This window comes from Punica granatum, chromosome 4, assembly GCF_007655135.1.
Source record: "Punica granatum isolate Tunisia-2019 chromosome 4, ASM765513v2, whole genome shotgun sequence".
NCBI classification, from domain to species: domain Eukaryota; kingdom Viridiplantae; phylum Streptophyta; class Magnoliopsida; order Myrtales; family Lythraceae; genus Punica; species Punica granatum.
Window position 1 is genome coordinate 5,165,330 of NC_045130.1, and position 20,755 is coordinate 5,186,084.

At 40.5% G+C, this 20,755-nt stretch overlaps 4 protein-coding genes across 9 annotated transcripts; 2 read left to right on the plus strand and 2 right to left on the minus strand.

The window, feature by feature from the left end:
* The first annotated feature begins 849 nt into the window (after nt 1–849).
* LOC116204763 (histone-lysine N-methyltransferase ASHH3-like) lies at nt 850–6,847 on the plus strand. 4 transcript variants are annotated; one of them, XM_031537037.1, is made up of 15 exons: nt 977–1,108; nt 1,186–1,290; nt 1,598–1,680; nt 1,791–1,917; nt 2,360–2,471; nt 3,122–3,221; nt 3,810–3,888; nt 4,025–4,196; nt 4,284–4,364; nt 4,522–4,696; nt 5,003–5,030; nt 5,142–5,232; nt 5,851–5,899; nt 5,967–6,052; nt 6,381–6,847. In XM_031537037.1, the coding sequence occupies exons 2-14, from the start codon at nt 1,275–1,277 to the stop codon at nt 6,036–6,038; spliced, it is 1,185 nt and encodes a 394-aa protein (XP_031392897.1). In that variant the 5' UTR covers nt 977–1,108; nt 1,186–1,274; the 3' UTR covers nt 6,039–6,052; nt 6,381–6,847. The 4 variants fall into 4 exon arrangements, with proteins under 4 accessions (XP_031392898.1, XP_031392899.1, XP_031392897.1 ...); XM_031537036.1 differs by having other exon boundaries at nt 979–1,108; nt 6,478–6,783; XM_031537038.1 differs by lacking the exons at nt 977–1,108; nt 1,186–1,290 and adding an exon at nt 850–945 and having other exon boundaries at nt 6,478–6,783.
* Nucleotides 6,848–9,309: 2,462 nt separating this feature from the next.
* On the plus strand, nt 9,310–13,405 carry LOC116204766 (methylenetetrahydrofolate reductase 2-like). Its single transcript, XM_031537044.1, has 11 exons — nt 9,310–9,933; nt 10,018–10,078; nt 10,182–10,264; nt 10,380–10,553; nt 10,801–10,974; nt 11,085–11,185; nt 11,279–11,390; nt 12,127–12,207; nt 12,285–12,462; nt 12,573–12,910; nt 13,008–13,405. The coding sequence occupies exons 1-11, from the start codon at nt 9,508–9,510 to the stop codon at nt 13,089–13,091; spliced, it is 1,812 nt and encodes a 603-aa protein (XP_031392904.1). The 5' UTR covers nt 9,310–9,507; the 3' UTR covers nt 13,092–13,405.
* Nucleotides 13,406–13,605: 200 nt separating this feature from the next.
* On the minus strand, nt 13,606–15,733 carry LOC116204769 (aminoacyl tRNA synthase complex-interacting multifunctional protein 1). Of its 3 annotated transcripts, none has more exons than XM_031537048.1 (4): nt 15,609–15,733; nt 15,124–15,572; nt 14,383–14,589; nt 13,606–13,904 (listed from the first exon to the last, which is right to left on the minus strand). In XM_031537048.1, exons 1-4 carry the CDS (start codon nt 15,613–15,615, stop codon nt 13,758–13,760), a joined length of 810 nt encoding a protein of 269 aa, XP_031392908.1. In that variant the 5' UTR covers nt 15,616–15,733; the 3' UTR covers nt 13,606–13,757. The 3 variants fall into 3 exon arrangements, with proteins under 3 accessions (XP_031392908.1, XP_031392907.1, XP_031392906.1); XM_031537047.1 differs by having other exon boundaries at nt 15,124–15,578; nt 15,609–15,727; XM_031537046.1 differs by having other exon boundaries at nt 15,124–15,717.
* Nucleotides 15,734–16,175: 442 nt separating this feature from the next.
* LOC116204768 (methionine aminopeptidase 2B) lies at nt 16,176–20,393 on the minus strand. Its single transcript, XM_031537045.1, has 12 exons — nt 20,239–20,393; nt 19,915–20,054; nt 19,707–19,746; nt 19,495–19,602; nt 19,057–19,156; nt 18,828–18,973; nt 18,644–18,735; nt 18,439–18,533; nt 17,559–17,655; nt 16,953–17,096; nt 16,647–16,864; nt 16,176–16,546 (listed from the first exon to the last, which is right to left on the minus strand). Exons 2-12 carry the CDS (start codon nt 20,042–20,044, stop codon nt 16,436–16,438), a joined length of 1,281 nt encoding a protein of 426 aa, XP_031392905.1. The 5' UTR covers nt 20,045–20,054; nt 20,239–20,393; the 3' UTR covers nt 16,176–16,435.
* Between the last annotated feature and the right edge of the window lie 362 nt (nt 20,394–20,755).

Here is a 20,755-nt window from a genome sequence, read left to right on the forward strand (position 1 = left end):
GCTCCAACTAAGAGCATGAGGTCGGTTTGCTAACCTCTAGTTGGAGCTTCTGGAGCTCTAGAATTGATCAACTGCATAAGCAATGGAAGCACTTAAAAGATCAATAGTACAAGAGAAGTTTGGTTAGGCCGTAGACTCTTGAGCAGCTATCTAATCAAGCCCAGCTAGGTTCGGGTTGTTCGGCTACCTCAGATATGGAAGTGAAATGTGTGAGTATCGACTAGACGGGGAACAACCGCATTGCTTTCGTAGTTTTTCTGCATTGTTCCAGACATGAAAATCTACAACCACGTATCCTCGAACTAGCACAAGTACAATTGTTTACCTCGCGTATGCAAGGGTTATCTATCATTAGCTAACGCATTGAGATCAAAACGCTATATATCATCGGCATGGGTTAAGTCAGATCATACCGCGCGCAAAGCCGTCCAATTTTAGTAGCACGGTGCAGATGCTTATGGGCCTAGTTTGGCCCGATAATATCCCTGAGATGGGTCACTCGGATGGATCACGTCGTTCGGTTTTAAGGTTGTATTCCGATATCGGTTCGGTTCTCTTTTCACTTCACCAACACTTGACGTCCCGCAGCACATAACATCCATCCATCCTTGATGCGCGAGAACTCACGGTTTTGGTCACGATGCAATATCGGTAGGATGAACGGACCCGAGGTCACTGGCCGCCGGTCATGCAATACGCATCACAGACATCCACGGGCCTCTAATAGGCCTCGATGATGGGCCTAGTTTTGGCCCAATAAGATTCCTGAGTTGGACCTTTGTGGGATGGATCGCGTCGTTTCATTTGGGTCTTATATTCTCAATTAAGTTCACCGGAGAAACTGCCATTATTATCCGATCTTTTCTTCTCCTTCCTCTTTCCGACAGGCTCGCCCGGATTCCGCGGTTTGGCGCCCGAAGCAGTTTCTTCTCCGATTCAAATTCGGTCAGTCCCTTCAAACTAAATCTACTTCCATGTCCTCTCTCTCTCTCTCTCTCTCTCTCTCTCTCTCTCGCGCGCGCTCCCTCTCTCTCTGTCGGGTGTCGCGTTTCGAGTTGGCCTTCTCATTTTCCGTTGGCAAACTTAAAGCTTGGACTTTTGCTCTCGGGTAATGTGCCATGGCGATCCTCATTTTGTGTTCCCATGTGTTGAATTTGAAATCTGACCTCTCCCTGCTTAATCCAGTCGATTTGTGGGGTTCTGATTGGCGGGGAATTCAGTTCGTACTTGAACTGGGCATTTCGGGTTCATCCCGAGCGAGTTTGTGGGATGGCATGTGTTTGACCTTAGGTCAGATATTGCAGCATTTTCATCCTTTATACTCTTCTGGGGTTCAGTCTCTTGGCTTGACATCTCCCTGGGCATCGGTAGTCAAGATTTTATTCTCTAATTGTGCGGTCCTCTGCTTTGCATTGATGTCGGTGATACTGTGGCTTATGGGGGCAATGCTGCTTCTCCTTCCTTTGTTTCCATCGCTGCGTTTTCTGTTTGTAATTTTCCCGTCGAAGAAAGGACAGCGTTCTGTGCAGTTACTTGCGCTGTGAAAGCTTCTTATAGAACATTTCATGCGCTCTGCTTATTCTTCTCTTTGATACAGAGTTCTCCTTGAGCGCCAGTGGACGATATCGATTTGAAGTGAGAAGGTCTACCCCGCTCGATTCAATGCCTCAACACCATGGGGTGAGTAGCGGCTCAGATATTTTTGCCAGTGCTTATTCGATCTTAAAATCTCCAAGTGGGGTTTGATGTAGCTAATTGCATATTCTCTGTGGCGTCCTTTTCTGTATCAGGGCCTTGTTGCTCGCTTCAGGCGAGTTTTTTACTTGCTGATCAATGAAGTAGGAGATCCTGTGGAATTCGAGCTTCCCGATAGATTCAGCAAGTGGAAGTTCACACCCTACAAGTTTATCAGGCGCAGTATCCACCAGAAAGAGATCTGCACATATATCTCATATTTGAAATTCTCATCATTGCTTTTTGTCCTCGAAATAGCTTGGTCATTGTGTTACAGTTGCTTTCCCATGGGCATGCAATTTTGGCGTAATCGTAAGAGAAACTGCAGCATTCTGTATTGGTTTTATGGGGTTTACACCTTCATTTTTCATTTTCTCTAAGGTTACTGGCTGAGAATTATTTTGTTTCAGACCTTGAATTTCTTTGGTTTTGATCCTTGAATTTTTTTTTTCCTGAACTTGGGCATGCACCTCTTTTTGTGACTTTTATATCATATATGTAAGTGTCCATACAACCTTTGATTACCTTCAGTCATCTCATGCTTTCTGTATGTTATTTTATTTATTGTATATTTCCTTCAGAAGTCTTTCTACGATTTTGCTTTGGTTTGCTTGATGGATGTAAGATATATATCTGACGAAGAAGATCAAGAAGCGTCTTGAGGATGATGGCATATTCTGTTCCTGCTCCCCATCGCCTGGTTCATCTGTTGTTTGTGATAGAGACTGCCACTGTGGGTAAGAATAATCGCCTCTTCATAGCTATATCAATGTCCCTTTTTTTTTTAACTTATAATGATGATTGGGTATATGATAGGTGCATGCCAATGATTTTGGCCTTGTGTTGTATTGACATTGATAAAATTGAGTTACAATAGAATGCGTTGAAGTTGAGCCTCTTGTCATCTAGTTGATTGATAAATTTGACAGCATAATGCTGGATTTTGGATTTTTCGATTTGATGACATTGGCAATGACGGGTGGAGAAACGTATGTAATTTAAACTGGAGTTTGGGTGTAGTGACTATAAAATTAAGTCTGTTCTCATCTACTTACTACTCTTGGTTGAATGAAGCTAATTTGGAATGAGCAAACAATAGGTTTTATTTACTATAGTGTTCCTGTAATTAAGATACATGTTGGAAAAAGTATGCTTTATTTGACCTTATTGTGCTTCATTTTGATGAATCTGATTATATTAGCTCTTCTTCGTTTCTCATAGATATTTGTGTTTAATTTGAATCTCCTTCTTCTCCTTGAGTTTAGTTGACTTATGTGCAAACACCTTGTGGTAGATTTATTTATAGGCTGCATGAGGGATGCAGAGCGCAGTAAACCTCTTCATTTGAAGTGGACTTGGATGTTGGCTAACTGCTTTTTATCTATAGGATGCTTTTATCTAGCTGCTCATCAGGATGTAACTGTGGAAATTTGTGCATTAATAAACCATTTCAGCATCGACCTATAAAGAAGATGAAATTGGTGCAGGTACATTCAAACAGATTATAGTTGTCCTTTTGTTAGCCTATTCATGTTCATTGAATTAATCTAAAAGGCTTAGTGCGTTTGGATTTAGAGTTGAGTTGAGTTGAGTTTTGGTTTTAATTGGTTTGTAATGATTGTATTGTTGAATTATGAGAAAAAATGTGAAAAAATAATAAATAATTGAGAGAAAATAATGATTGTGTCGTTGAATTGTGAAAAAGTAATAAATAGTTGAGAAAATTTAATATTAAAAATTGAATTGAATGGTTAAAAAAATTTTAAAAATGAAAAAAAGTAATGATTGTGATGTTGAATTGAAGATAAGAGGAGTTGAGTTGAGTTGAGTTGAAAATTTTTTAAAAAACAAACACATTAGTGTTTGTGCTTAATTTCTAAAGTGATCTTTTTCCTTTCAAAATCAAGCTCTTTCACTGCTTTCTTTACTTTGATCTTCTTGACTGGCGCGTGAGATTCATCAATTTAGGATGTATATTGAAGTCTGCCCTTATTCTTTTTTACTATCATGAATCCCTTGTTCCCGTTGTCCCTTGTTGCATTAAATCATAATCTGAAGCAAGATACATTTTGTAGACTGAAAAATGTGGCTCTGGGGTTGTGGCAGATGAAGATATTAACAAGGGAGAGTTTGTTATTGAATATGTCGGAGAAAGTGAGTTTGCTTCCTGCTTGTTCACTCTTCAATAGCCAGTTTTGTTTCCTGTTTTCCAATATCAAATGTATTTAGGGAAGCTTTAGATGAAAAGAAGATGCAAGGGTTGATTGGTTTTATTTCTCTGTTGTTGCAGTAATAGATGACAAAACTTGTGAGGAAAGGCTTTGGGATATGAAACGTCGAGGAGAGACAAATTTTTATCTCTGTGAAATAAATAGAGACATGGTCATTGATGCTACATACAAGGGAAACAAGTCAAGATATATAAATCATAGCTGTTCCCCAAACACTGAGATGCAGAAATGGTTCTACTTCGATCCAATCTGCTTTTCTTGTTGATACGTTGCAATATCAACTCTAGCCTGACATAATTGGTGTTTCTGTCTTGCAAGGATAATAGATGGTGAAACAAGAATTGGAATATTTGCAACTCGAGACATCAAAAAGGGCGAACATCTGACCTATGATTATCAGTATGTGCACTTATTGAATTCTTTATCTCGTGCACTATGACATTTGTGATCAGGGTTTTATTGTAATTATATGTGTTACTATTTCCCTCTTGAAAGTTTTGATTGGTTATTCTGGTACTCGCTTTCCTTTTCCTGAGTTCGGACATGTGTTTGGCAGGTTTGTGCAGTTTGGTGCAGATCAAGATTGCCACTGTGGGGCTGTCAGCTGTAGGAGAAAGCTCGGTGTAAAACCTACCAAACCTAAAACATCTTCCGAAGCTGCTCTGAAGCTAGTAGCATGCCAGGTGGCAGTGTCCTCTCCCAAACTGAAGGCGATTTTATCAGGAAATAATGTATGTATCTGATTCGTTTTGATATTATTTACTTTAATTCATGCATTGAAAATCAACAAAGTGAAAAGAAGAACCCAACTGGGAATCACTTTATCTGGAAAAAGGAAAAGACAAATTCAACTGGGGAATAACTGTTTGCATCATTTTGAGCAACTTAAGTTTCTCGAGGGAGTATGTTGTCGTTGCCTTTGTTAATTTGTTCACTTGAACATCATTTATTGCTCAAATTCTTCTGTTTTTTTTCCCTATAAATGCGCATCTTGCATTTTGATCATAAGAGTGATTAGACTGTTGTCTCTTTTAAAGGTTTACCAGAATGGAGGTTTGAATGCAGGTGACATCTCTTCTTCTGGTTGTGGATTTATTAAAGTAAAATAGTTGTCACCTTTTTTGTTTGTCAAATTTTCCAGCTTTGTTTCTCATCTTTGCAATTAATTGATCTTAGGAAGTTCACAGTGGAATCATAATCGACAAACAGTTCGCTCCAGCAATTGCATAGGTCAAGTGGTTAGATTTAATCGACCAGGCGGTCAAGGGTAAGATCAATTTTTTGATATTTGCACTGAATATTATTCAAAGATCTACAGACTGCATTGAAGCACAATATTTTCATTCTTAAATAGTCAAATATTATTGAATTTGGAGCACTGGCACTCATCTTGTTACAACCGTGAAGTGGGAACTGGAGACGTGCTTAGATATCTTCATGGATAGGTGTTTAGTTTTATAATCAAAACGCAGTAGTACACGAGATTTTAGTTTTTCATGGTTTGTTATCATAAAGTATCACGTTTTCAATGACAAAATCAATTTTGACCATAGGAAAAGTTAAAAGAAAAGAAAAATGGGACTAAAATAAATTACGAAGACATAGCAAGATAGGACATAAGATCGTATGCTTCATTCTGGCATCACCCTTATCTTCTTGAACTGATGTTTTGTAGTTCCTAAATAGAATTATATGTAGTAGAATAATGCGACTCGCTTCACCTATTAGTGTCTGTAGTATAACTTTCCTAACCGGATGCCCAGAGTTCTTAACCCTTACTTCTTGCTAGAATCATTTGTTTTTCTTGATGTATCTGCTGTGTAACCTATGAAATGGGTATTGAGTATCAGTGGGTTCATTTGTCTCTTGTGGATTATTTGTTCAGGTTGTGGGGATATATCGACCGGTTCGATGAACATTCTGGAAAACACGCTGTAAGGAATTTTTTCCACTCACCGTGATTATGTACTTATGGATTATTTAACTTTGTACCTATTCCAGGTCTTGTTAGATGATGGTATTATCAAATTCTTTGACATGTCCAAAGAAGACTGGGAAATCATGACATTGTGACCCCAATCATTGAGGTCAGTGTAAATTATACCTCCTTTTTTTTCTTTTTTCTTCCTGGATAAATCTAAATTGGTTTGTTGCATACATAAGCTGGCCAAGACTTAGAGAGTTTGCTGTATCTAAAAAGCTTGGAAATGAGTTGGAAATGGATGATATGCAAAAAGTTGATTGGTGGGTGTTTTTTTTGATACAATGGGTCATTTTTTGAATTCTCTGTTTGGAAATATAAATGGATTGCCTATTTCAGTGATTGTGAAAGCTCATACTTGGTCTATTTTTGAAGATGATGAGACGAATGACATTACGAGTAATGACTGTTAATTAGGAAATTTCATTTGACAGTGTTGTCATGGTCTATCCTCCAATAGACGTGAAAGACTCTGGATGGTGATCATTTATATGTTTGCTGAGATGTCTTTTACTGCATCCTTGTTTGAAGGGAACTGCCAAAGAAGCATGGAGCCTGCCTGATGTGCATAGAACAGCGAGTGGCTGTGTCAGCATTTCATGGTAGCTGGATTTAGAAGAATGTTGTAGTTGTAGTTGTAGTTGTAGTATTCATAGTTGTTTGTTGTACATTAGTCTATACTTGATTTCGGATTTTCTGTGTGTCGTGCCAGTTCCGGAAGGGATGGTGTTGTAGCTCCGGGAAGGAAATATTTCCTTTTGTACTTCATGATGTATCTCACAAACAGATTATCACAGCAGTAGAGGGCATACAACCGACATTTGGTTTTCTTTGCTTTTCGAGATTTTGATTCCTCGAGGCATTCGTGGTATCCAGGCAATGGACTGCATTAACATTACGTTCTCCTACAAATTTTGCATGCCAAATCGCCTTAATGCATGGCTTAATCATAGTTTCGGGAATATCTATGGGCATTTATGTAACCTTACAAATTGCAAAAAGAATTTCTGCCATTTTTTTGGTTGGAAAAAACAGGGAATTTTTTGTTGTGGACAATTACACCGTTGACGCTCCCTAATCCCGGATTCTATCCGACATATGTACTCTCACAGGGCGCAATCCATCACCGAGACCGAGACGTGTCATCACGTTTGGTTTTGCAATTAAATTTAACTATAATTTTAACTCTACTCACTACATAACAAAAATTAACAACATAGTTATTACTTTTCATTTTTTCTTCAATTTTTTTAATCATTCAATTCAATTTTTAATACTAAATTCTCTTAATTACTCATTGTACAATCATTATTTTCTCTCAACTATTCATTACTTTTTCACATTTTTTTTTATAATTTAACAATACAATCATTACGACTCAATTAAAATTAAAATTTAACTTTATTTAACTCTAAAATCAAATACGTGCAGGAGGAACAATTTACATAAACTCCCCCTGATTTGTGTATCATGGAAATGGAACATCTGCCTTGGCGAGGAATTGACGAAGTATGAGGAGAGGAGAGGAGAGGACATCCTCCCGACTAATCGGGGGTAGGTCAAGTGGCCCCCCCACTCACCAACCCTTAGAAGATATCACTTTCTGATGATTATTAATTAATTAATTTTAGTAAATGATATGACGATACTCTATAATCTGACTTATGGTGTGGTAGATAATATGATTGACCATGGAAAATTGAATGAAGGCAACTCCCTTCAGGTCAAAGCAAGCTTACCCATCTCGTCACCTAATACAACATACCGATAATAACAACTCAATAGTGTTCGGGATCGACCTAGTTAATGCAGTACTCGACGATACAAATACAATGATAAGGGTGTGCTTTGATAATTGATGGTATAATTCATAATATAACACTAATGAACAAAAAGAAATTGAAACAGTGCCATCAACATGTCGAAAGAAGTCGACCAACCAACATAGATTAGTTCAAATATTCAGTACTTATTTTTCTTAAATAAAATTTTGTGATTGAGGAGAAAATTTAAGTGGAATGAATTTTACTCCCTTAACGGAGACTGAATTAATTAAAGATTCATTAAATTTTTTAATATTAGTATGCATAATCATATTGAAAATAAAGGAGTCGACCAACTAGGAGGATGAGAGGAAAGTAGGTGTGGTGGGAGGCTGCCCTCTTTGGCAATTAGAAGCTGACGTGGCAATCTGCTATTGGCCGACCTGTTGGGGGGTTGGTGATGAGGAAAGAAATGGCCAATGGGACCGCAACCCACTGTTCGTGGGGGCTACCGACCAATAACGGGGAAATGAATAAATGAATATGGAATTCGTGCGAAATTCCGTACAAAACCCAAAATTTTACTGTACGTAATTTTGATTTTTTCAATTAATATGAGCCATTAGATTCTCTCATTTAATATAAGACCGATTATTTTACTTAATTTTTTTTAAGTATTTGCATTTTTTATTTTCTTATTTTCATCCCACAAATTTTTAATAAAATTTCAAGTACAATCAACGTTAAGATTTCAGATTTAATTCCAATGATGCTTTGTTCTCTTCACTTCTCACAATTAATAACCTTTAGATCAACTTCATACAATCTGCACTCGAAAAGGGCTTAACCGGAAACTAATTCTACAACTTCAGATCATTTTAGCCTGTGGTATATATGTTGAATCGATATCTTGATCAATAAATATAATATTATCACTAGACATATTTAAATTTTAATTAGATTAGTAAATTTTATTTTTATAAGAAAATATTTAGGATATGTTCTCTGAAAACATTTAGGAAATTTAGATTTCAAATTTTGAAATTGATTTTAGTGTTGTCCTTAGAATTAGTTTCCGATTCTCAGTTTCTATTTAAATCCCCTAAGTCTATAGGCATGAGAAGAAGAATATGATTAATAATATTTCTTTAATAAAGCTTTGAGAGTTTTCTATTTAACTTGGTCTTCTTTTTTTTTTATGTGTTTTTATGGGGGCTTAAAAGTGATTTATTCTTTTTTGAGTATTTTCACAAACCATTATTCGCATTGCATTATATGCGTCTTTTATAAAAATAAAGATGCAGCAATATGTTTTTCTTACTATATGTCTTTTATTACTCGATGTATAGTAGTTGATATCTACTTAAATTCAATAAGACCTACTGTGTTACTTTATTAACTATTAAAATTTTTATTTCATTATATTAAATTATACATCTATCTTATAATAAAAAAATTAAAAATCGATTAATCTATGTTCGAGCCGAATGCATTCCGATTCCAATATCAACAGCCTAACTCATGTCGTGCGAGCCGAAGCGGGGCCCACCAGCTGTCTACCTCCTCCGCGCTCTTTATATCAACTGACCAGCCGGAGCTCTCATTTCCGTGTCTCCCCGTCGCCTCACCTCCCCTCCCTCCATCTCCATCTCCATCTCCATCTCCGGCCAGTCAAATCTGAATCTTTCCTCCCTCTCTCTCTTTCTGTGTGTCGGTGGTTCCGTACATATCCTCTCGGAGCTTCGGATCTGAGGCTGATCTCACATTCACTAGCGAGGGAGAGACAGACAGACAAGACATGAAGGTGATCGATAAGATCCGGGAGGCGGCGGTGTGCGCCGATGGGGAGGGCGCCGGCTCCGGCAAGGTCGTCTTCTCCTTCGAGTTCTTCCCGCCCAAGACGGAGGACGGTGTCGACAACCTCTTCGAGCGGATGGACCGGATGGTTGCCCACAACCCCAACTTCTGCGACATCACCTGGGGCGCCGGTGGTTCCACCGCCGACCTCACCCTCGACATCGCCAACAAGATGCAGAACATGATCTGCGTCGAGACCATGATGCACCTCACCTGCACCAACATGCCCGTCGAGAAGATCGACCACGCCCTCACCACCATCAAGTCTAACGGCATCCAGAACGTCCTCGCCCTCCGCGGTGACCCTCCCCATGGCCAGGACAAGTTCGTCCAGGTCGAGGGTGGTTTCGCCTGTGCCCTAGACCTGGTACCGACTTCTCCTTCCTTCTTTCCTCCTCTTCCACATTCACTCCCGAAGCTCAGATCTGATCCCTTTGGTTGCAATTTTCAGGTGAAGCACATCAGAGCCAAGTACGGGGATTACTTCGGGATCACTGTCGCCGGATATCCAGGTCTCTCGTCTTCTCCTCCTCAGCTCTCGCGTCACGCAGTTCATTTGATTCGTTTAGATTTTCCATATTAATAAAAGCTGCAATGGCTGTTGTTCTTGCTCAGAGGCGCACCCTGATGTCATCGGACCGGACGGCATGGCTACGTTGGAAGCTTACCAGAATGATCTCGCATACTTGAAGAGAAAGGTATGGCGGCGCTGTTGCCTTGTTGCTCCCACATTGCTGGAATAGAAGAAGCTCTCTCCTTTTCAAGATCTGTTGGTGTCTGAACTTTCGTTCTCTTCGTTTATTTGGTCGGTAGGTTGATGCGGGAGCTGATCTCATCGTCACCCAGCTGTTCTATGACACCGACATTTTCCTCAAGTTCGTGAATGACTGCCGCCAGATTGGAATCTCCTGCCCCATTGTTCCGGGCATCATGCCCATCAATAACTACAAGGGCTTCCTTCGCATGACCGGTTTTTGCAAAACTAAGGTAGATGCTTCTCCTCAAACAGTACATCTGATCAATTATGCTTTTTGGATTCGTTAGTTTTGTCTGTTATGGAGGAAGGTGGCTTGATGAAATTGGCGATTCTTTTACTTGTTTATGTATCGAATATACTCCTGTTATTGAGTTGATCCATGTGGGGGTCCTGATACATGTTTGAGACTTGTAATTATGGAATGTTTATGTCGACTGGGATGTGATATGGCATTTAACGTTGTTTGATGTACTGTAGATTCCTCCAGAGATCATGGCGGCCTTGGAGCCTATCAAGGACAATGAAGAAGCGGTTAGAAATTATGGAATCCACCTGGGAACTGAGATGTGCAAGAAGATCTTAGCTAATGGAATTAGGACCCTGCACCTTTACACACTCAACATGGAGAAATCAGCACTGGCTATTCTGATGGTTGTTTCTCTCGTCCTTTTTGTTATTTTAATTGGCATGCCCGGCACTTAAATTGCATCTTACAAGTTCGCATGTATTTTTGCTCCTAACTGACTTGGACGTTTTATCAGAATCTTGGTTTGATTGAAGAGACGAAAGTTTCTCGGTCTCTTCCTTGGAGGCGTCCTACAAATGTTTTCCGCGTTAAGGAAGATGTGCGCCCGATATTCTGGTACGTCAAACTTCATATGCAGGATAGTTTAAAAAATTAGCAGGAATGGAAGTTGGATAATACTAAGGTTTATACTATTGACATCTTTTGTAGGGCTAACCGCCCAAAGAGCTACATCACAAGGACCATGGGTTGGGAGCATTACCCTCGTGGACGATGGAGTGATTCACAAAGTCCATCATATGGGGCACTTACTGACTATCAGGTGCCCTTCCTTTCCTTTTCTGAAGGGAAAAAGAATCATATAATAAAATTCTCATTCGTGTTGTACAAAGTCCAGTTATTATTTTCACTGAGAAAGGTGCTCATGTCCACAGAAGTTTGGGCGTGGGAGATATTAAGATATTTTTTTTTCAGATTTTGCTCTGATAGTTCTTTTCGTGTGCCCAGTATGATGACATTTAACTTCACACGTTGTTTAGGGCATTGTATATGTAAGCTTTACTTAAGGAATGACGAAGTAATTAATCATTAGTGAGGACAATGGAAATCCTAAACTTTCAAGAACTTTGCCAGATATGTGAAAGAAAAAGGATCCATATTTACCGATGACATTATAAAATCTGGTTTTTAGTTTCATGACTGACTGCATTGATGGGTTGTGGTGGGTGTCGGCTTTGGAGTTTGTGGAGAGAAGTTTCTGGACTCCGAATGCAAGGAGAAAATAGCCATTATCTCTCTCTTTCGTTTTAAGTTTTAACCAGGCAGTACCTGTGTCATCCCCCTGAATACTCTCAAGCAGTCATGATTAGATTATTTGCAAATGTATTGTCCTTTTTAGGCATGCGTCTTTTCTTTGATCACGTGTTTGTCTTCATGTACGTGTTATTACAAAGGAACATTTTTGTCCTATATAGGAGATCTTATTGTTTCGCTTGCTTTGGTCTTTCTTATCATACCAATGGATATATACTCATGGGCCGTCATCATGTTATTAACAGTTCATGCGCCCCCGTGCCCGCGATAAGAAACTCAAAGAAGAATGGACTGTTCCTTTGAGTGGTATTGAAGATGTTTGTGAGGTTAGTTTCCACTTAGTTGTCAGTTCTTCTGAAGCGCTTTCACATGTGAAAATCTGCTTTGTTATTTTTCCTTTCAGCAATTTAAGAAATTGTGCCTGGGGAAATTGAGGAGCAGTCCTTGGTCAGAATTGGACGGCCTTCAGCCCGAGACGAGAATCATAAATGAACATCTTGGCAAGATTAACCTGAAAGGTTTCCTCACAATCAACAGCCAACCCGCAGTTAATGCAGAAAGATCTGATTCTCCCTCTGTTGGTAAGTAGAGTGACACACATAATGGTTGCAAGAATTGTAAGGCTGTAATTTAATTTGATTGTTCCTCGTATGTCTGCGAATTTGTAGTAACGAGTAATGCTTTGCTGCAGGATGGGGAGGGCCCGGTGGTCATGTGTACCAGAAGGCGTATTTGGAGTTCTTCTGCTCTCCCGCGAAGTTGAATGCGCTTGTTGAGAAATGCAAGGAGTTCCCTTACCTGACATACATGGCTGTTAACAAGGACGGTAGCAGCTGGGTATCCAATGTCGGGAAATCTGATGTCAATGCAGTGACATGGGGGGTTTTCCCTGCAAAGGAGATTATTCAGCCAACTGTGGTGGATCCTGCGAGCTTTGCGGTGTGGAAGGACGAAGCGTTTGAGATCTGGTCCAGAGGATGGGCCTGCCGATACCCAGAAGGCGATGCATCCCGCAAACTGCTTGAAGAGGTTCATTAATCTCGCTTCTCAGTCTATACGATGTTGCCCTAATGTTTCGGAATTAGCTGGTTGTTCTTACCAATCCGTTATGTTTTCTGTTCTCCAGATTCAAGGCAGTTACTTCTTGGTGAGCTTGGTCGACAATGATTACATCAATGGTGACCTATTCGCCGTCTTCTCGGACATATAAACAGCAATGCTCCGTTCTGTTTTTTCGCACAGCCCGGAGTCAATCCTCCGCATGATTGTTCCTCTTCCTCCCTCGGTGCGTGCAATGATTATCTGGTTAAGTTTTATTCTTGCCCTCGGGATATAATCTGAAAGAATCTGCCGACGTCTGTAGTTCAATATGCTCTTTTTGTCCTCTCTCTCATAGCAGAGGCGGGCTTGTTGCAAAATTTATTTGTATCCTTCAATATGAATAATCCACAAAGCATATGATCCAAATGTAATGCCTCATTTGTTTTGTTTCGATATCTATTGACTACATATTGTTATTTAAAATTTATTTTCTCGGTTGAGCTCTTCAAACTCCATCTTTGCCATATTGAATATGGTTGGAGTATTAAATTCAATCACATTAATATTGGGACGTGCTAGAATGAACGAGTGCCGAGTTTTCCGATTGACCAAGAATGTTATAATCTCTCATAGCCATGAAAAAAGATGTTCATCATCAGCTGGCTCTAAAGATTAATTCGGCAAAGAAAATGACTTGACAGTTCGATAGAATGAGCTCAAATTGATGTGCGAATATTTTATCCAAACTTCTGAGAGAATATCTCGAACATCTATGGCAAAAAGAGAAATTTATGCAGTAGGGGAGGATTTTTGAGCGGTTACAGCCATTCAGCTTTCAAGATATGTTTGCATTCTTAAGTGATGGGGATGTGACTGCCCCGACAGAGGTCCGCATAAGATGTTGTCCGAGCAAAATCGCGTTGCGGGATTCGTCGGTCTTAAGATGGGGCTGTACCATTTCCCATATCTTCTTCTTCTGAACCTGCAGCAGGTCACACCTTTTCTGTTAACCACTAATAATATAAGGTAGGCAAAACCTACAAGATACTCTCCCCGGTATGCAGTTAAGACTAAGGTACAGCACATCGTCGATCTTAGCTTAATGCAAAACTGAACGAAATGCAAAGGAGCTGAGTACGGGCTGGCATTTACTTCCTACGTTTGAGTGGCAGTGGGCGTCGTAAACTCGACTCTTTTCCATCACGAATAACAGTAAGCCTTTTAACTTTTGGGTATTTCAAGGCATTATACAGATATTAGTGTTATTCTCTTCTATTCACAAGCACATGGCTAACTCTTTCATATAATTGACGCTTAAAATGGTACAGTACCAATGAATCATATTCTTGCAAACAAAAAGGCTATTATATAGTGAAAACATCAGTAATGCACAAGAACGAATTACTGATAAATATAACCGTGATCATAGCAACTAGCAGATGGATTAGATAGTTAAGTACCTGATTAGGTGTTGCAACGGGAGGTAGAGTTTCTTTATCACTTTCGGAGCCAAACCATATCCTCTCACCAGGCAATGAACCTTCGGGAGGGACAAGAAGCTCGACATTCTCATGAGATGCATCTGAAGCAGCCATAAGCATTCCAGACGACTTAACACCACGCATATTTCTTGCCTTGAGATTAGCCAGGACAACCACATTCCTACCCTGAAAATGATCAGCAGTTCAAACTACAAACAGTGCCGATGGTTCTGAATGCATTCGTACTCAAGAAACTGCACCTACTGCACACAAAGAAAAACCATCTAACGCTCCTGAAGTTATCAACTGATGTGAACATCCCTTCCCCCTTATATCTTTCTTTAATAGTGAGTGATATCAAAGACAAAATGTATGAGTTTAAACGATGCAGCAGGGTGAAGGAAGCAATTCAATGTTATTTCCAGATAAACATAGGCTTATATAGGCAGCCATTCTACCATTGTTCCCGGTAATGGCGGCATGAACTGCTTCCGGTGATCATCTAGTCAACTTAGCAATGCACAGGATGGTCGTCTAATCAGCTCATTCACCTACTTAGCAAGTCCAAGAGCAACGATGGAGATCTATATCTACAAATTGAAGATGAACCGTCCAACTGCATGGCAATGGCATACTTCACAGAGCTCTCACTTGTATTCGCAGTATCAGTTCCCGGTTCTTCTTTGCTCAACGAGTAATCGGAGGAAGAGTCTGCGTTACCTGGAGGAGGTCGAGAGGGACGTATTTGACTAGGCCGCTGCAAATGATGCGGGGATCAGCCTCCCCGACGTCCACCTCTTCCACGTACAGGGTGTCGGCCTCCTCGTGCCTCCACGCCTTGAGGATGCGCCCAACCCTGAGGTCGAGCGTGTTCGCCACCTCCTTCACGTCAATCGCCGCTCCCGCGCTGCCATTGCTGCTGTTGCCGGCGGCCGCCTCCTCCACGGCATCGGAGGTGGCAGCAGAAGCAGCGTCCGGGGAGGCCGTGCAAAACGACGGAGCAAGAGCAACCCCGCCCCTCAGCAGCAGAGCGCCGCCGCGCCCGATGCTTAGAGATGATGGCGTTTTTGTTTTAGCGCTGGCGGGGAGGAGTAGAGGCCGACGCCAGGATATGAAGTGGAGGCCACATCTGAGGAGAGCGTTGGAGGCCGCCGCCGCCGCCGCCGCCGCCGCCGCCGCCGCCGCCGCCGCCGCCGCCGCCGCCGTTGGCATCACTCGAAGCTCAATCGGAAGCTCCCCGCTCCGGCCACCTTCCTTTCTTCTATCCTTCTACTCTCTATCTTCCGAACTGAATGGATGACGTCGACGACGGACTAGCTAGCTAACTACGCAAGTGACGGCAAAACATTTTCCGTCATATGTTTTCTAAGAAAAAGCGTTCCATACGCTTCACTGACGGAAACCGGTTTCAACACTTGTTCTGAAAATCGGGAATCTTTTCCCGAATCACATCCTGGCGTGGGGATCGGCATTCAAAAACCGGAAAACGATTTCCAACTCGCTCGACGACTAGTCACAAAGAAAACGGAAAAAAAGTCCTCGCCAAAAAACAATTTTCACCTCCCCAGGCAAAAAAAAGCAGTTCTAAAATTACGAACAATGATTTCTTTCACTTATCCATCTTCATTTAATCCTCGATGTATCATACCCCCGGGGAACCATTTTCCGGTCGTCCATCTATTCAATGGCGCACGATTAATCTTGACCTTCGATTCATGAGAAATGCGCAGTGATCGGAATCACTTGAAGTACTGTAATTTAACTCAATGGCGAAAAAAAAAAAAGATAAGGTCCTGTAATTTAACAGCTTATCCTCACTATCACAAACGAACAGACTTTCTATTCCACATGAATCCTGAGGCAACATAAAGATCACATTTTATTCTGTAATTTAACTTGAGCTCCATCAAAATACAACCGTCTGTCGAGAAGATAGGGATGGGACCAAGGAAAACTGCGAGGGCAACGGCGCGAACTATCTCGGCCTCTTGGTTATTTACTGGGCCCTTCCATTCACTGTGATCAGAATTGATCAGTAGTCCTCGCCCCTGGAGATAACCTCCTTGCAGGTAGGTCGGAGCAGTATGGTATGCTCGAACTGAGACACATAACTTCCCTTCACGTCACACAGAGGAGGATACGGCTGCACTCACCCCCGATAAGAAAAATTACGCTTAAAAAACCACCTCAGAAATATTTTTTCAGACAATCAATAGAGAAGAAAAGGGAACGGTGAGAGGTACCTGAACAATGCCAGAATCACACAGGTTCTTAAGCGCCATGAGGTACTTGGTCTCCCCCAAGCGGTCCAAATAGCGTTTGCAGAAAGCTAAGGTCGAAAAGTTCTTGTTGATTAAAGCTAGCAGCTGCTTCGCTCTTGGCAGCCTCAGTGGGATGTGTCCCGCATCAAAGTTCTTCATGTAGTGGCTGCACTCTAGATCCTCCCTGACATATCCCTTCCCTAAACTCCGCCACGAGACCACCATTAAGTTTAAATTTGGCCATTATTTAGCTTCAACTGCCTATGCACTGAGAATTAGGGTGCTTACCAGTTGATCCAAAAGTTTCAATGGCATAAAATTCGCCCTCTTCCATCTTTGTCTGCTCCCCTCCCTTCACAATTGGAACAGATTTTCCAGCATGTATTTGATAGGGACCGATGCTATGTCCATTCAAGTTCCTTATACTTTTAACTGTCAGGACAAGAGAACAGAATTCACATTTAACTCGAATGTCGTGAAAGGGTTACAGTCTACTTGTGATCATAAATGGTCACTGAAAACTCTCCACATATAGTTCATCTCTCAAGTCTTTTTAAAGGCAGGGAAGAATGGACAAGAATTAAAACAAAAAAGTCGAAGTCACTATCAAGCAAATTAACACATCTTGAGCAGCACTCACAGGAGCAAACCTAGTGCTAACCGGAAAAAATGGTAGCAACTGTATCATGAATAGAACATCTAAGCAGGATGGTCAAAATCAAGCCATGTGATAGGAAGTACATCGAGCTAGAATAAGTGATCTTTTTTTGGTCTAAAATACATGGATTTGCCCACTCTAATGAAACTTTTTCACACCACAAGGTGTAAGAGTAATACATGCAGTGGACAAAATAGAACGCTAACTGTAAATTGAGCTTTCACTAGAAATCTCACCTTGATACACCTTTCCGTTAATTTCCACTTCATATGATTCCATGACCTCTTGAATTGCAGCACCAACATCGCAAAGACGGACATCTATTCCAGATTCCTATGAAATTCACAATACCATGACAATTTAATGGATTTGTTACTTAGATTTTCCTGACAAAGCACAGAAGTGCCCGCAAAAGGTTATAAAAACTAGAAGAAAATTCAAGTCCTTTAACCCCTTCTAAATTTTGAGAATGAGGAAAAAGTTTGAGTGAGCAATTCTTTAGATAGAGCGCAAATGTTTTATTAGGACAGATAAGTAGAAAGAAAAGGCAGATTAGACCAAAAATATTAAGCCGAGAAATAGAAACACAAATATAACCAGAGATGTCTGGCATCAAATTTCTGGTAAAGAAGCTGATGTAACAAACTCCCTCAAGTATCCACTTCATGTGAATGTGAACCAGTGTAACGAAGTTAGATAAAGAAAGTTTGTAAAAAAATTATACATGCTACTAAGAAATGTGAAAATCGGAATGGAAAAAAAGTTCAATAAATGAGAACAATATTAACAATATTAAAGCAATGATAATAAGATAATTCAACAAAAAGAAAAGCTGAATTTCAATTCTTTTACCAGCAACACCCCCTTGGCGCCCTTTTAACAATATACTCATCCCCAACAAAAAAAGAAAAGAAAAGAAAAACTGAAATTATCTTATCAATTTCTTTTATGTCAGATTAACTTGTGTTATTTTCTATGGCTACCAGCTCAAAGAACCAATAATCCAACATTTGTTCCAATTTACTGGTCATTCCATTGCATAACCAATAATAAAGGCAAATACTTGGTATCAAGCAAGGTTAAGGGAAATGCCTAGGTGGTGATGATAATAGATACCTTAATACCAGCATTGGTTGCTTCACGCGACGCTTCAAGCAATGGGTTAAACATGGGATTGAAGGCCACTGTAAATGCACAATCAACAATATGTCCTGGAAAAAATAATATTTCTCTTGGTAAGAACAAAAGGTGTGGCAAATTATTGAAAGGGCAATGAAGATTAAGCGAGTAGAAAATGTGGAAGTGGTGAAAGTAGTATAACCATCAACATGGGTTCCAAAATCCAGCTTCATAACATCATCATACTCAAGCACTGTCTTATCCCCGGAATTGGGAGTCCAATGTGCAGCAACCCTGGAAGGAGACGGGGCAAATAATATACCACCACTCAATGCATATTAAAGTAATCCAATAAATGAATCAAAACTCTGAATAAAAAAAAATACCAGTTCAAAGAGCATCCTGTTGGGAATGCAATCCCCGCTTGCAAACCATTTTCAGAGATTAGCTTACGAACAGTGTTCTCCAGTGTTTCACATATGTCAGTCATCAACATTCCAGGTTTTAGAATCCCTCTGATGTATTTTCTCACCTGTTTAACAATAGGATTAGTAGGAGCATCAGTGGTCAATGCAAATATGAAGAAATACAAGACAATAAAGAGTAATACTTGACCTGTCGGTGAACCTCGGCTGCCCGGCGAACAGAATTATACATTGGTTTTTCTAACCGTTCCAACTCCCTTTTCTCCTCAGATGTCGTCCTCCATAGGTTGCTGGCAATAGTCACCATCTTACCAAGTTAACTTTAATCCATAAATTCCCATGAGAAGAAATGCCAGACTATAAGTAAGATATAACTCGAGGACAGTAGGAAGAATTTGGATTGAAACAATAAGATAAACAAGAAATGCATCATATAAGGTCAGTGCAGCCATTAATATTCCAGCTTTTGGTAGATCAATTAGTGTCACCAACAACTCACAACAAACACCAAAGTTTTCATATCCCATCAATGAACTCCCTCCAAAGGCTACCTCCTCTGAGGCACACCACAATCCAGCTAGAGATTTAACATAAATAATTGCACCAAGATGATATGAAATATACTCACTCATCTTTATACTGTTGGATTTCACCCTCAGGAAACTCTCCAGATGGGAAAAGTTCAGTAACAGGTATAGAAGGTGGATCAGTCTGCGGGGGCAACTCTTTCTTTTTCCTGTGACGAATAACAGACATCACTCGGTTTGTCAGTTCATGGACACACTCAAATCCAAGCAACAAGCAGGAAAAACATTGCAGAGCTAGAGAAAAGATCCTTACTTGCTTTTGTTCTTCTTCTTTTTCTTTTTTGTAGCTTCAGCTGAGATAGGAATACGATGAAATGAGGAAACTTGAAACAAACTAATAAAAAGGATCATTGCATCGACGAGCTTCGCGGGAAAGAGAAATGCTGTGGCAATAATTATAATCAACAATAATGAAGCCGGAAACCAGCTATAGAAGCTTCCAGGGATCAATCTATCATCACCTTTACTGTCTTCTTCGTCGTTCGGAAACGATGAGGAAACGTCACTGGCTTCTTCTGCGCCATTTTCCGGCTTTGCATCGCTACTCGCCTCCGCGGCGGCTAATTCCGCGTTCGTGTCTTCTTTCTCCATCGATGAAGGCCTGCCGTGAACAAGATAACGGATACAACACGAAAGAATCAGAAGCGGCGTCCAAGCTATTGCAAAGACTCGCATTTGCTGGATACCTTATCGAGAAGAAACCCTAGAGAAGAAGAAAAAATATGGAGGAGGAAGAAAGCAATAACACGGCAACTGAAGCTTCTGTCGGCCAAGCGCTGTCTCACCTGCCAAACCCCTGGCAATCGGTCTGTAGCGCCGCCGCCGACCGGAGATTGATTGAGGCTGTGATAGAAGCTGATCCCCCTCAGTCGCCGCCGCGTCTCTTCCCTGACAGCGGTTTCTTTTCCTCTTGCAACCCATTAATGGCGTATATGCAATCAATCTGACTGGGCCCCACCTTTGACCTTTAAAAAATAAAAAGAATTTTAAAGGATATCCTTCGTACCTAACATGATTAAAGTGATTCGGTACTTGCCATTCACGTTGAAAAGATTTTATCTCTTATTGGCATATTCGATTCAAATTGAATTACTTAAGGCTTTCGAATACAAGTGCATAACTTATAGGTGAAATATGAAATCAATGAACAAGAAAAGTACTACGAGAATTGGATCGAACCTCTAAAGGTAATGTAATTTGGTAATCTTAAGGTCCCTAGTTCGAATCTCCCGATACATTTGTGTCAAAATATTTGCTAAGAGTGTGTTGTTCGTTTGGATTTAGGGGACATCGTATTCTGTG